A 16,480-nucleotide genomic window follows, 5' to 3' on the forward strand; every position below is an offset into this window, starting at 1 on the left:
GGTGTGTCATCATAGTGCTCTCTGATTGGTGGTCATCATTTGGTGTGTCATCATAGTGCTCTCTGATTGGTGGTCATCATTTGGTGTGTCATCATAGTGCTCTCTGATTGGTGGTCATCATTTGGTGTGTCATCATATTTGGTGGTGTCTGATTGGTGGTCATCATTTGGTGTGTCATCATAGTGCTCTCTGATTGGTGGTCATCATTTGGTGTGTCATAGTGCTCTCTGATTGGTGGTCATCATTTGGTGTGTCATCATAGTGCTCTCTGATTGGTGGTCATCATTTGGTGTATCATCATAATGGTGTCTGATTGGTGGTCATTATTTGGTGTGTCATCATAGTGCTCTCTGATTGGTGGTCATCATTTGGTTGTGGTCATCATTTGGTGCTCATCTGATTGGTGGTCATCATTTGGTGTGTGCTCATCATATTTGGTGTGTCATCATAGTGCTGATTGGTGGTCATCATTTGTGTCATCATAATGCTGATTGGTGGTCATCATCATAGTGCTCTGATTGATGGTCATCATTTGGTGTGTCATCATAGATTGGTGGTCATCATTTGGTGTGTCATCATAGTGCTCTCTGATTGGTGGTCATCATTTGGTGTGTCATCATAGTGCTCTCTGATTGGTGGTCATCATTTGGTGTCATCATAGTGCTGTCTGATTGTGGTCATCATTTGTGCTCATAGTGCTCTGATTGGTGGTCATCATTTGGTGTATCATCATAGTGCTCTCTGATTGGTGGTCATCATTTGGTGTATCATCATAGTGTCATCATAGTGCTCTCTGATTGGTGGTCATCATTTGGTGTATCATCATAATGGTGTCTGATTGGTGGTCATCATTTGGTGTGTCATCATAGTGCTCTCTGATTGGTGGTCATCATTTGGTGTATCATCATAGTGTCTGATTGGTGGTCATCATTTGGTGTGTCATCATAGTGCTCTCTGATTGGTGGTCATCATTTGGTGTCATCAGTGTCTCTGATTGATGGTCATCATTTGTGTGTCATCATAGTGCTGATTGGTGGTCATCATTTGGTGTGTCATCAATGGTGTCTGATTGGTGGTCATCATTTGGGTCATGATTGGTGGTCATCATTTGGTGTCATCATAGTGCTCTCTGATTGGTGGTCATCATTTGGTGTGTCATCATAGTGCTCTCTGATTGGTGGTCATCATCATACTGCTCTCTGATTGGTGGTCATCATTTGGTGTGTCATCATAGTGCTGTCTGATTGGTGGTCAATGGTGGTCATCATCAGTGCTCTCTGATTGGTGGTCATCATTTGGTGTGTCATCATAGTGCTCTCTGATTGGTGGTCATCATTTGGTGTATCATCATAATTGATTGGTGGTCATCATTTGGTGTGTCATCATAGTGCTCTCTGATTGGTGGTCATCATTTGGTGTGTCATCATAGTGCTCTCTGATTGGTGGTCATCATTTGCATCATAATGGTGTCTGATTGGTGGTCATCATTTGGTGTGTCATCATAGTGCTCTCTGATTGGTGGTCATCATTTGGTGTGTCATCATAGTGCTCTCTGATTGGTGGTCATCATTTGGTGTGTCATCATAGTGCTCTCTGATTGATGGTCATCATTTGGTGTGTCATCATAGTGCTCTCTGATTGGTGGTCATCATTTGGTGTATCATCATAATGGTGTCTGATTGGTGGTCATCATTTGGTGTGTCATCATAGTGCTCTCTGATTGGTGGTCATCATTTGGTGTGTCATCATAGTGCTCTCTGATTGGTGGTCATCATTTGGTGTGTCATCATAGTGCTCTCTGATTGGTGGTCATCATTCGGTGTGTCATCATAGTGCTCTCTGATTGGTGGTCATCATTTGGTGTGTCATCATAGTGCTCTCTGATTGGTGGTCATCATTTGGTGTGTCATCATAGTGCTCTCTGATTGGTGGTCATCATAGTGCTCTCTGATTGGTGGTCATCATAGTGCTCTCTGATTGGTGGTCATGGTCATCATTTGATTGTGTCATCATAGTCATCATATAGTGCTCTCTGATTGGTCTCTGATTGGTGGTCATCATTTGGTCATCATAGTGCTCTCTGATTGGTGGTCATCATAGTGCTCTCTGATTGGTGGTCATCATTTGGTGTGTCATCATAGTGCTCTCTGATTGGTGGTCATCATAGTGCTCTCTGATTGGTGGTCATCATAGTGCTCTCTGATTGGTGGTCATCATTTGGTGTGTCATCATAGTGCTCTCTGATTGGTGGTCATCATAGTGCTCTCTGATTGGTGGTCATCATAGTGCTCTCTGACTGCTTATGGCCTCCTAACTAGCTGCAATGCTGCACAGCTTTAAAACATTTGTCTCTCATGAGGAAATGTGTCTCCTGTCCAATGATGCCCCTTTCCTCTTTACAACTCACCCATTTATTTGGTGAAATCAGAATCATTCCTTTGTGTTGTTTAGACATATTATCTTAAAGCCAAAAGTAAACTTTATAATATGCAAATCAATGAAGAAGAATAATAAATTAAATAAAATAGTGTATGCAGGTTGACTTGGACAAAGATCTGCTCTTGTGGATTATAAACCAACATTTTGGGACATAATATAGTATGTTCCACCGAGTAACACAGCCCCCTCCATGCTCCCTCTTTATCAGATCTACCCAACTGAGAGCTGTGCTGTTGGAATGAAAAGAACCATTGTTGCCCCGGGAAGCACAACTCCATGACAACTAGCCACATTGGCTGCTTTTAACGGAGCCCTTCTCTTTCTGTAGGGGGAGAGAGAATCAGATAGAAAGGGGAAGGGAAGCACAAGTGAGTGGTCTGAGAGCCCTAAAGCAGACCAGGGACTCTTTTGTGTGTTGTGATGCAGATGGAGAAACTGTGTTGTACACTCTTAGAAAAAAGGTGCTATCTAGAATCTACAAGGGTTCTTCGGCTGTCCCCATAGGATAACCGTTTGAAGAACCCTTTTTGGTTCCAGGCAGAACCCTTTCCAGAGGGGGTTCTACATGGAATCCAAAAGAGTTTTACACTGAACCGAAAAGGGTTCTACCTGGAATCAAAAAGAGTTCTCCTATGGTGGCTGCCAAATAAACCCTTTGGAAGTAGTTTTTCTAAGTGTGTAGTGTATTCTGTACTGTGCTGTTTCTGAGCCCTTGGCTGTACTCTCCTGTCTTCACCGTACGGCCGAGCCGACCAACCAACCGCTGACGAAGCAGCTGTGGCAGAGCAACGTGACATCACTCAGAGTGATGTCAGCACAACACAACTCAGCCAGCTGCTGATGAGGCATCAGAGAGAACCCTGATTCTACTGCAGTATAGAATATACCTGGCCCCTGATTCTACTGTAGAAGAGAATCTACCTGGCCCCTGATTCTACTGTAGAATATAATCTACCTGGCCCCTGATTCTACTGTAGAATATAATCTACCTGGCTCCTGATTCTACTGCAGTATAGAATATACCTGGCCCCTGATTCTACTGTAGAATATAATCTACCTGGCCCCTGATTCTACTGTAGAATATAATCTACCTGGAACCTGATTCTACTGTAGAATAGAATCTACCTGGCCCCTGACTCTACTGTAGAATATAATCTACCTGGCCCCTGATTCTACTGTAGAATATAATCTACCTGGCCCCTGATTCTACTGTAGAATATAATCGACCTGGCCCCTGATTCTACTGTAGAATAGAATCTACCTGGCCCCTGATTCTACTGTAGAATATAATCTACCTGGCTCCTGATTCTACTGTAGAATATAATCTACCTGGCCCCTGATTCTACTGTAGAATATAATCTACCTGGCTCCTGATTCTACTGCAGTATAGAATATACCTGGCCCCTGATTCTACTGTAGAATATAATCGACCTGGCCCCTGATTCTACTGTAGAATAGAATCTACCTGGCCCCTGATTCTACTGTAGAATATAATCGACCTGGCCCCTGATTCTACTGTAGAATATAATCTACCTGGCCCCTTATTCTACTGTAGAATATAATCTACCTGGCCCCTGATTCTACTGTAGAATATAATCTACCTGGCCCCTGATTCTACTGTAGAATAGAATCTACCTGGCCCCTGATTCTACTGTAGAATATAATCTACCTGGAACCTGATTCTACTGTAGAATATAATCGACCTGGCCCCTGATTCTACTGTAGAATATAATCTACCTGGCCCCTGATTCTACTGTAGAATATAATCGACCTGGCCCCTGATTCTACTGTAGAATATAATCTACCTGGCCCCTGATTCTACTGTAGAATATAATCGACCTGGCCCCTGATTCTACTGTAGAATATAATCTACCTGGCCCCTGATTCTACTGTAGAATATAATCTACCTGGCCCCTGATTCTACTGTAGAATAGAATCTACCTGGCCCCTGATTCTACTGTAGAATATAATCTACCTGGCTCCTGATTCTACTGTAGAATATAATCTACCTGGCCCCTGATTCTACTGTAGAATATAATCTACCTGGCCCCTGATTCTACTGTAGAATATAATCTACCTGGCCCCTGATTCTACTGTAGAATATAATCTACCTGGCTCCTGATTCTACTGTAGAATATAATCTACCTGGCCCCTGATTCTACTGTAGAATATAATCTACCTGGCCCCTGATTCTACTGTAGAATATAATCTACCTGGCCCCTGATTCTACTGTAGAATATAATCTACCTGGAACCTGATTCTACTGTAGAATATAATCTACCTGGCCGCTGATTCTACTGTAGAATATAATCTACCTGGAACCTGCTTCTACTGTAGAATAGAATCTACCTGGAACCTGATTCTACTGCAGAGGTGTTCTATAGTATAGAGACTATATGTTCTATAAACACTCCTGGACTGTCCTCCAGGATCCTATGCCTGTCTCTCCTCATGTCATATAACAGGAAACATCAGAGCCTTGGTTGTGCAGTGGAGTATAGGATAGAATCTATACCTTCCTAGTTTTGCTGCAGAGGTTTTCTATACCCTCCTGGACACTCTCTCCTATTCAATCCCCTCTGCTGCTATTATGGATTCTATACCCTGGTTCTGCAGTGGAGGACATTCTATACCCTCCTGGTTCTGCAGTGGAGGACATTCTATACCCTCCTGGTTATGCAGTGGAGGACATTCTATACCCTCCTGGTTCTGAAGAGGAGGACATTCTATACCCCCCATGGTTCTGCAGTGGAGGACATTCTATACTCTCCTGGTTCTGCAGTGGAGGACATTCTATACCCTCCTGGTTCTGCAGTGGAGGACATTCTATACCCTCCTGGATCTGCAGTGGAAGACATTCTATACCCTCCTGGTTCTGCATTGGAGGAAAATCTAGACCTCCTGGTTCTGCAGTGGAGGACATTCTATACCCTCCTGGTTCTGCAGTGGAGGACATTCTACACCCTCCTGGTTCTGCAGTGGAGGACATTCTATACCCTCCTGGTTCTGCAGTGGAGGACATTCTATACCCTCCTGGTTCTGCATTGGAGGACAATCTAGACCCCCCTGGTTATGCAGTGGAGGACATTCTATACCCTCCTGGTTCTGCAGTGGAGGACATTCTATACCCTCCTGGTTCTGCATGGAGGACATTCTATACCCCCTATGGTTATGCAGTGGAGGACATTCTATACCCTCCTGGTTCTGCATGGAGGACATTCTATACCCCCTATGGTTCTGCAGTGGAGGACATTCTATACCCTCCTGGTTCTGCATGGAGGACATTCTATACCCCCTATGGTTATGCAGTGGAGGACATTCTGTACCCCCCTGGTTCTGCAGTGGAGGACGATCTAGACCCCCCTGGTTATGCAGTGGAGGACATTCTATCCCCTCCTGGTTCTGCAGTGGAGGACATTCGATACCCCCCATGGTTCTGCAGTGGAGGACATTCTACACCCTCCTGGTTCTGCATTGGAGGACAATCTAGACCCCCCTGGTTCTGCAGTGGAGGACATTCTATACCCTCCTGGTTCTGCAGTGGAGGACAATCTAGACCCCCCTGGTTCTGCAGTGGAGGACATTCTATACCCTCCTGGTTCTGCAGTGGAGGACATTCTACACCCTCCTGTTTCTGCAGTGGAGGACATTATATACCCTCCTGGTTCTGCAGTGGAGGACATTCTATACCCTCCTGGTTCTGCATTGGAGGACAATCTAGACCCCCTGGTTATGCAGTGGAGGACATTCTACACCCTCCTGGTTCTGCAGTGGAGGACAATCTAGACCCCTCTGGTTATGCAGTGGAGGACAATCTATACCCCCTATGGTTCTGCAGAGGAGGACATTCTATACCCCCTGGTTCTGCAGTGGAGGACAATCTAGACCCCCCTGGTTATGCAGTGGAGGACATATTATACCCTCCTGGTTCTGCAGTGGAGGACATTCGATACCCCCCATGGTTCTGCAGTGGAGGACATTCTATACTCTCCTGGTTCTGCAGTGGAGGACATTCTACACCCCCCTGGTTCTGCAGTGGAGTACATTCTATACCCCCCTGGTTCTGCAGTGGAGGACATTCTATACCCTCCTGGTTCTGCAGTGGAGGACATTCTACACCCTCCTGGTTCTGCAGTGGAGGACATTCTACACCCTCCTGGTTCTGCAGTGGAGGACATTCTATACCCCCCTGGTTCTGCAGTGGAGGACATTCTATACCCCCCTGGTTCTGCAGTGGAGGACATTCTATATTCCCCTGGTTCTGCAGTGGAGGACATTCTATACACCCCTGGTTCTGCAGTGGAGGACATTCTATACCATAGAGATTAGATATCGCTATGTTTTATACCCTCCTCCTGTCTCTCCTCAAGTCTCTGCTCCAGTCTCTCCTCCTGGACCTTCCTCATGTCATGTGACTTAACAGGAAAGTCTTGTGTTCCAGCCAGAGACCCTCGAACCCCAAATCCCCACCTTCTGTCCCCGGCAACCATCCAGTTTGCCTCTCTGTGTGAAGTTTAACAGGTATGTAACAAGCTTTTTACAATGTTATCCAATTAAATGTAGTAGTTGCTTTTACATATCATATGTATCGTGTTCAGTATTTGTGTTATTCCTGCTTACTACATCCGTGACCAAACACACGCGACCACACACACACACACACACAAAACACGCTACACACACACACACACGCACAACCTGCCATCGTAGCCAACAAGCTTTAGAGGCCAGTGTCTCTCTGATTAAAACAGAAAGAGAAATACACACAGCGGTGATTTGGCCTCCGATGTAAGAGTTACCATGGTAACAGCACCAGGGGGATGGGGCGGAGATGAGGGGTGGCAGAAGTTAGAGCTGAGACAGAGAGGGCAGAGGTACGTGGGAACGTGAGGGACTGTCAGTGTTGGTGCTGGTTGGAGAAGGGGAGGGGTGCTGGTTGGAGAAGGGGAGGGGCTGTCAGTGTTGGTGCTGGTTGGAGAAGGGGAGGGGTGCTGGTTGGAGAAGGGGAGGGGCTGTCAGTGTTGGTGCTGGTTGGAGAAGGGGAGGGGTGCTGGTTGGAGAAGGGGAGGGGCTGTCAGTGTTGGTGCTGGTTGGAGAAGGGGAGGGGTGCTGGTTGGAGAAGGGGAGGGGCTGTCAGTGTTGGTGCTGGTTGGAGAAGGGGAGGGGTGCTGGTTGGAGAAGGGGAGGGGCTGTCAGTGTTGGTGCTGGTTGGAGAAGGGGAAGGGCTGTCAGTGTTGGTGCTGGTTGGAGAAGGGGAGGGGCTGTCAGTGTTGGTGCTGGTTGGAGAAGGGGAGGGGTGCTGGTTGGAGAAGGGGAGGGGTGCTGGTTGGAGAAGGGGCTGTCAGTATTGGTGCTGGTTGGAGAAGGGGAGGGGCTGTCAGTATTGGTGCTGGTTGGAGAAGGGGAGGGGCTGTCAGTGTTGGTGCTGGTTGGAGAAGGGGAGGGGCTGGTTGGAGAAGGGGAGGGGTGCTGGTTGGAGAAGGGGCTGTCAGTATTGGTGCTGGTTGGAGAAGGGGAGGGGCTGTCAGTATTGGTGCTGGTTGGAGAAGGGGAGGGGCTGTCAGTATTGGTGCTGGTTGGAGAAGGGGAGGGGCTGTCAGTATTGGTGCTGGTTGGAGAAGGGGAGGGGCTGTCAGTATTGGTGCTGGTTGGAGAAGGGGAGGGGCTGTCAGTGTTGGTGCTGGTTGGAGAAGGGGAGGGGCTGTCAGTGTTGGTGCTGGTTGGAGAAGGGGAGGGGCTGTCAGTGTTGGTGCTGGTTGGAGAAGGGAGTGGCTGTCAGTGTTGGTGCTGGTTGGAGAAGGGGAGGGGCTGTCAGTGTTGGTGCTGGTTGGAGAAGGGGAAGGGCTGTCAGTGTTGGTGCTGGTTGGAGAAGGGGAGGGACTGTCAGTGTTGGTGCTGATTGGAGAAGGGGAGGGACTGTCAGTGTTGGTGCTGGTTGGAGAAGGGAGGGGTGCTGGCAGGCTGGAGAGAGGAGGGAGAGGAGGGGAATGGTGCTGGCAGGAGAAGAGGCGGTTGAAGGGGAGGGGGAGAAAAGGAGAGGGGAAGCTGGCAGGCTGGAAAGAAGGGGGAGGGAGAGGAGGGGAGGGCTGCTGGCAGGCTGCAGGCTGGAGAGAAGGGGGAGGGAGAGGAGGGGAGGGCTGCTGGCAGGCTGCAGGCTGGAGAGACTCTGCACACAGCAGAAAGCGTGTCTCTCAACTGACTTACAGTTGCAGATTTCTCTCATCTGGAAAGTAGATTCCTAAAGGACATTCATTGGAGACATAATAACATTGACGACTGTGTGGAGCAGGGAGGGACATGACTGCAGAGCTTTCTGCTCATTCCCGAACAGGGTTCAGTGTGGGAGAGAAATCCCTGAAAGGAAAACTGGTATTTGTTCATTAGTCGATCATACCTGCCAGATTGCTATATTTTGAAAGTTACATATCTTGAAAACTTGATTGCTGACAAGCAAAACATGTTGGGACTGTGTCAACAACAGATTAATGAAACAAACACAAAAAGACCTACTCAGTTAGCCCCTCTTTCTTTCTTTCTTTCTTTCTTTCTTTCTGTCTCTCTGTCTCTCTGTCTCTCCTACCCTCTGTATCTCTCCATCCCTCTCTTTCTCTGCACAGATACTCTCAATCTCTCCCTCCCTCCCTCTCTCTCTCTGCACAGATTCCTCCCTCCCTCTCTCTCTCTGCACATATCCCTCTCTCTCTGCACAGATTCCTCCCTCCCTCTCTCGCTCCATCTGCACAGATCCCTCCCTCCCTCTCTCTTTCCATCTGCACAGATCCCTCTCGCTCCATCTGCACAGATCCCTCTCTCTTAGACTGGCACCTGTCCTGTATTATTTTTGCTTTTAACAAACTAGAAAATGTGCCAACATCCATCTATATTCTAAATGAAGAGATGAAATATAAAAAGGCTGAAATATATTAGAGCTGTTCCCTGTCGCATTAGTCCGGCCTGGCAGAGAGCAGTATGTTAGGCGTACTATACTGACTGCAGACCTCTGCCTGCACCCTATTCCCTATTTAGTGCACTACTTTTGACCATGGGCTTTGGTTAAAAGTAGTGCTCTAAATAGGGAATAGAGTGCCATTTGGGATGTAAATTGTGTGTGTCCTTCAGCTGGCCAGAGGGGAGGTGAACTGGAGTCAGCTGGCAGAATTACAAACATGGGCTTTTGCCTGTAAGGAAAAATATACAGTGGGGCAAAAAAGTATTTAGTCAGCCACCAATTGTGCAAGTTCTCCCACTTAAAAAGATGAGAGAGGCCTGTAATTTTCATCATAGGTACACTTCAACTATGACAGACAAAATAAGAATAAAAAAATCCAGAAAATCACATTGTAGGATTTTTAATTCATTTATTTGCAAATTATGTTGGGAACATCTTTATCTTAACTTCAATGTTAAATGTCATAATGGATTATATGTGTTATATAGGTTATATAGTGTTATATAGTGTTATATAGTTATATAGTGTTATATAGTGTTATATGGGTTATATGTGTTATATAGTGTTATATGTGTTATATAGTGTTATATAGTGTTATATAGTGTTATATGTGTTATATAGTGTTATATAGTGATATATAGGGTTATATGTGTTATATAGTGTTATATGTGTTATATAGTGTTATATAGTGTTATGGGTTATATATTTATATAGTGTTATATGGGTTATATGTGTTATATAGTGTTATATGTGGTATATAGTGTTATATGTGTTATATAGTGTTATATAGTGTTATATGTGGTATATAGTGTTATATGTGTTATATAGTGTTATATGTGGTATATAGTGTTATATGTGTTATATAGTGTTATATGGGTTATATAGTGTTATATGTGTTAGTGTTATATAGTGTTACATGTTTTATATAGTGTTATATAGTTATATAGTGTTATATGTGTTATATGTGTTATATAGTGTTATATGTGTTATATAGTGTTATATGGGTTATATGTGGTATATAGTGTTATATGTGTTATATAGTGTTATAGTGTTATATGTGTTATATAGTGTTATATAGTGTTATAGTTATATAGTGTTATATGGTGTTATATATCGTTATATAGTGTTATATGTGTTATATAGTTATATAGTGTTATATAGTTATGTGTTATATAGTGTTATATAGTGTTATATGTTTTATATAGTGTTATATAGTGTTATATGGGTTATATGTGTTATATAGTGATATATGTGTTATATAGTGTTATATGGGTTATATGTGGTATATAGTGTTATATGTGTTATATAGTGTTATATGTGTTATATAGTTATATAGTGTTATATAGTTATGTGTTATATAGTGTTATATAGTGTTATATGTTTTATATAGTGTTATATAGTGTTATATGGGTTATATGTGTTATATAGTGATATATGTGTTATATAGTGTTATATGGGTTATATGTGGTATATAGTGTTATATGTGTTATATAGTGTTATATGTGTTATATAGTGTTATATAGTGTTATAGTTATATAGTGTTATATAGTGTTATATAGTGTTATATAGTTATATAGTGTTATATGTGTTATATAGTGTTATATAGTTATATAGTGTTATATAGTTATATAGTGTTATATGTGTTATATAGTGTTATATGTGTTATATGTGTTATATAGTGTTATATAGTTATATAGTGTTATATAGTGTTATATGGGTTATATAGTGTTATATGTGTTATATAGTGTTATATGTGTTATATAGTGTTATATGTGGTATATATAGTGTTATATGTGTTATATAGTGTTATATAGTGTTATATGGGTTATATAGTGTTATATGTGTTATATAGTGTTATATAGTATTACATGTTTTATATAGTGTTATATAGTTATATAGTGTTATATAGGATATATATAGTGTTATATGTGTTATATAGTGTTATATAGGTGGTATATAGTGTTATATGTGTTATATAGTGTTATAGTGTTATATGTGTTATATAGTGTTATATAGTGTTATAGTTATATAGTGTTATATGGTGTTATATATAGTTATATAGTGTTATATAGTTATATAGTGTTATATAGTTATGTGTTATATAGTGTTATATAGTTTTATATAGTGTTATATAGTGTTATATGGGTTATATGTGTTATATAGTGATATATGTGTTATATAGTGTTATATGGGTTATATGTTATAGTGTTATATGTGTTATATATATGTGTTATATAGTGTTATATAGTTTATAGTTATATAGTGTTATATAGTGTTATATAGTGTTATATGTGTTATATAGTGTTATATAGTTATATAGTGTTATATAGTGTTATATGGGTTATATAGTGTTATATGTGTTATATAGTGTTATATGTGTTATATAGTGTTATATAGTTATATAGTGTTATATAGTGTTATATGGGTTATATAGTGTTATATGTGTTATATAGTGTTATATGTGTTATATGTGTTATATAGTGTTATATGTGTTATATAGTGTTATATAGTGTTATATTTTGTTATATGTGTTATATAGTGTTATATGTGTTATATAGTGTTAAATAGTGTTATATAGTGTTATATGTGTTATATAGTGTTATATTTTGTTATATGTGTTATATAGTTATATAGTGTTATATGTGTTATATAGTGTTATATGGGTTATATGTGGTATATAGTGTTATATGGGTTATATGTGTTATATAGTGTTATATAGTGTTATATGTGTTATATAGTGTTATATGGGTTATATAGTGTTATATGTGTTATATAGTGTTATATGTGTTATATAGTGTTATATAGTTATATAGTGTTATATAGTGTTATATGGGTTATATAGTGTTATATGTGTTATATAGTGTTATATGTGTTATATGTGTTATATAGTGTTATATGTGTTATATAGTGTTATATAGTGTTATATTTTGTTATATGTGTTATATAGTGTTATATGTGTTATATAGTGTTAAATAGTGTTATATAGTGTTATATGTGTTATATAGTGTTATATTTTGTTATATGTGTTATATAGTTATATAGTGTTATATGTGTTATATAGTGTTATATGGGTTATATGTGGTATATAGTGTTATATGGGTTATATGTGTTATATAGTGTTATATGTGTTATATAGTGTTATATGTGTTATATGGTGTTATATGTGTTATATGGGTTATATGTGGTATATAGTGTTATATGGTGTTATATGTGTTGTAGTGTTATATAGTGTTATATAGTGTTATATAGTGATATATAGTGTTATATAGTGTTATATAGTTGTGTAGTGTTATATAGTGTTATATAGTGATATATAGTGTTATATAGTGTTATATAGTGTTATATAGTGTTATATGTGTTATATAGTGTTATATGGATTATATGTGGTATATAGTGTTATATGTGTTGTAGTGTTATATGTGGTATATAGTTATATAGTGTTATATAGTGTTATATGTGTTATATGGGTTATATAGTGTTATATAGTGTTATATGTGTTATATAGTGTTATATGGGTTATATGTGTTATATAGTGTTATATGTGTTATATAGTGTTATATTTGTTAAATAGTGTTATATGGGTTATATGGGTTATATGTGTTATATGTGTTATATGTGGTATATAGTTATATAGTGTTATATAGTGTTATATGTGTTAGTGTTATATGTGTTATATAGTGTTATATGTGGTATATAGTTATATAGTGTTATATAGTGTTATGTGTTATATGTGTTATATAGTGTTATATAGTGATATATAGTGTTATATGTGTTATATAGTTGTGTAGTGTTATATAGTGTTATATAGTGATATATAGTGTTATATAGTTATGTAGTGTTATATAGTGTTATATGTGTTATATAGTGTTATATGTGTTATATAGTGTTATATGGGTTATATGTGTTATATAGTGTTATATGTGTTAAATAGTGTTATATGTGTTATATAGTGTTATATGGGTTATATGTGGTATATAGTTATATAGTGTTATATGTGTTGTAGTGTTATATAGTGTTATATAGTGTTATATGTGGTATATAGTGTTATATGTGTTATATAGTGTTATATAGTTATGTAGTGTTATATAGTGTTATATAGTGTTATATGTGTTATATAGTGTTATATGTGTTATATAGTGTTATATGTGTTAAATAGTGTTATATGTGTTATATAGTGTTATATGGGTTATATGTGGTATATAGTTATATAGTGTTATATGTGTTGTAGTGTTATATAGTGTTATATGTGGTATATAGTTATATAGTGTTATATGTGTTATATGTGTTATATAGTGTTATATAGTGTTATATGTGTTATATAGTGTTATATGTGTTATATAGTGTTATATAGTTATGTAGTGTTATATAGTGTTATATAGTTATGTAGTGTTATATAGTGTTATATAGTGTTATATAGTGTTATATGTGTTATATAGTGTTATATGTGTTATATAGTTATGTAGTGTTATATAGTGTTATATGTGTTATATAGTGTTATATGTGTTATATGTGTTATATAGTGTTATATAGTGATATATAGGGTTATATGTGTTATATGTGTTGCAGATCATGGCAAGGATGGAAAGGGCGAAGACGTTCTCCACCTACCTCGTGCCCCCACCTCCACCTACCACACCCTACAGAACACATCTATTGCCAAAAGAACCTACTAGTCTATGTCCTACAGAACACTACAGCCACGCCTACAGCCAATAGAACTCTGCCTCCTACATGATGCCCTGGAGAACTGTCCTGAATGTCCTACAGAACACTGACCTACAGAACACTGACCCACAGAACACCGACCCACAGAACACCGACCCACAGAACACCGACCCACAGAACACCGACCCACAGAACACCGACCCACAGAACACCGACCCACAGAACACCGACCCACAGAACACCGACCCACAGAACACCGACCCACAGGGGGCTATCCTCAATGGGCTCTTAAAGGGCTTCAGTGTATTGAACCAGAACAAGGCCTAGGTTAGAGTTATGGGTCTGTAATGTATTGAACCAGAACAAGTCCTTGGTTGAACATTATTAACACAATGTTAGGTTCAAAATGATGTTATGTTTCCCTGCCCTAAAACACGAGGGCTTATTATCCACCGTGGGCCATGTCATGTGTTAAGTTATACACTGCATTCAGAAAGTATTCAGAACCATTAACTAGTTCCACATTTTGTTACAGCCTTATTCTAAAATGGATTCAATAAAAACGTTCCTCATCAATCTACACACAATACCCCATAATGACATCACAATACCCCATAATGACATCACAATACCCCATAATGACAAAGCGAAAAACAGACATACCTTTATTTGCATAAGTATTCAGACCCTCTTGAATTTGAGCTCAGGTGCATCCTGTTTCCATTGATCATCCTTAAGATGTTTCTACAACTTCCTTGGAGTCCATCTGTGGTCAATTCAATTGATTGGACATGATTTCGAAAGGAACACAACTGTCTATATAAAGGTCCCACAGTTAACAGTGCATGTCAGAGCAAAAACCAAACCATGAGGTCGAGCTCCAAGACAGGATTGTGTCGAGGAACAGATCTGGGGAAGGGTACCAAAAACATTTCTGCAGCATTGAAGGTCCCCAAGAACACAGTGGCCTCCATCATTCTTAAATGGAAGAAATTTGGAACCACCAAGGCTCTTCCTAGAACTGGCCGCCTGGCTGAACTGAGCAATCTGGGGAGAAGAGGGTTGGTCAGGGAGGTGACCAAGAACCCAATGGTCACTCTGACAGAGCTCCAGAGTTCCTCTGTGGTGATGGGAGGACCTTCCAGAAGGACAACCATCTCTGCAGCACTCGACAAATCAGGTCTTTATGGTAGAGTGGCCAGATGGAAGCCACTCCTCAGTAAAAGGCACATGAAAGCCTGCTTGGAGTTTACCAAAAGCCACCTAAAGACTCTCAGACCATGAGAAACAAGATTCTCTGGTCTGATGAAACCAAGATTGAACTCGTTGGCCTGAATGACAAGCGTCACGTCTGGAGGAAAAATGGCACCATCCCTACGGTGAAGCATGGTGGTGGCAGCATCCCCCTGAGTAAGAGGTCTGAATACTTATGTAAATGTTATATTTCAGTTTTTTTATTTGTATAAATTTGCTAACATTTCTAAAAACCTGTTTTTTGCTTCGTCATTATGGTGCATTGTGTGTAGATTGATGAGCTGAATTTTTGGGGGATTTAATTAACTTTAGAATAAGGCTGTAATGTAACAACATAAAGACAAGTTGAATACTTTCTGAATACTCTGTATATATTAATTTGTATAATTTACAGTGAGATGCTTGTTTAGCAGTGAGTGTGATGAGTGTTTCTTACGTTGTGTTTCTGGTCGAGAACAGAATATACCCATGTAGCATTGAACCTATTCCTGTCCCAAATCTGTTTGTGTTGTCTTGTCAAATCCTATGGTCATTGTCAAGCAATACAGCACAAACAGATCTGTGACCAGGCTAAGTTAGAAACTGGTTTCATATTATAATTATATCAGATACAAATCTCTGTCAGTTTTACCTTCAAAATGTATTCAAAGCTTTTTTTTAAAAGTTGGCAATCTATGTAAATACAAATCAACAATCAAAGACGAGAAAAATAAATCCCAACGTGGTTTCCAAGTCGACTCTAACCACTAGGATTTCTGGATTCGAACTTGCATCCTTTCGCATTGTGTGTGTGTGTGTGTGTTGGCTATATGGGTGATTCACAATTGCATTTGTATTTTCAAGAGTACATCTTTGGTGTAGAGGTCAGGTCAAACTGCCTGTACTGTATGAAGCTAGTTTGTTTATACCATCATGTCACAGTGGTTAAAACGCTGCTCACATCCTATTGGCTCAATAACTATATACATTATTTTTTCCAGATGTCCTTGAATCAATAACAGAGGACAGTATATAGATGGCTTGTATGCCATATACAATAAACATATATTCATTTTTCATTAAAAAAAGATTGTATTAAATAAAATGCTTTTCATGTTTACGAACTAATTTAAAATGAAAACCTGAAACGTCTTAAGTCAGTAAGTATTCAACCCCTTTGTTGTTATGGCAACG

The 16,480-nt window shown here is 39.8% G+C and overlaps 1 protein-coding gene across 1 annotated transcript in view; it reads left to right on the forward strand.

Moving 5' to 3' along the window:
* The window catches only part of LOC135537193 (uncharacterized), a 22,025-nt gene extending 5,991 nt beyond the window's left edge, over positions 1-16,034 (forward strand). The window contains exons 2-3 of the mRNA XM_064963391.1: positions 4,941-6,960; positions 13,955-16,034. Coding sequence (XP_064819463.1) covers positions 4,941-6,761 — 1,821 coding nt within the window. The 3' untranslated portion in view covers positions 6,762-6,960; positions 13,955-16,034. The remainder of the gene's footprint in view (positions 1-4,940; positions 6,961-13,954) is intronic.
* The last annotated feature ends 446 nt before the right edge of the window (positions 16,035-16,480 follow it).

The sequence above is a fragment of the Oncorhynchus masou genome, unplaced genomic scaffold, assembly GCF_036934945.1.
Source record: "Oncorhynchus masou masou isolate Uvic2021 unplaced genomic scaffold, UVic_Omas_1.1 unplaced_scaffold_722, whole genome shotgun sequence".
NCBI lineage: Eukaryota > Metazoa > Chordata > Actinopteri > Salmoniformes > Salmonidae > Oncorhynchus > Oncorhynchus masou.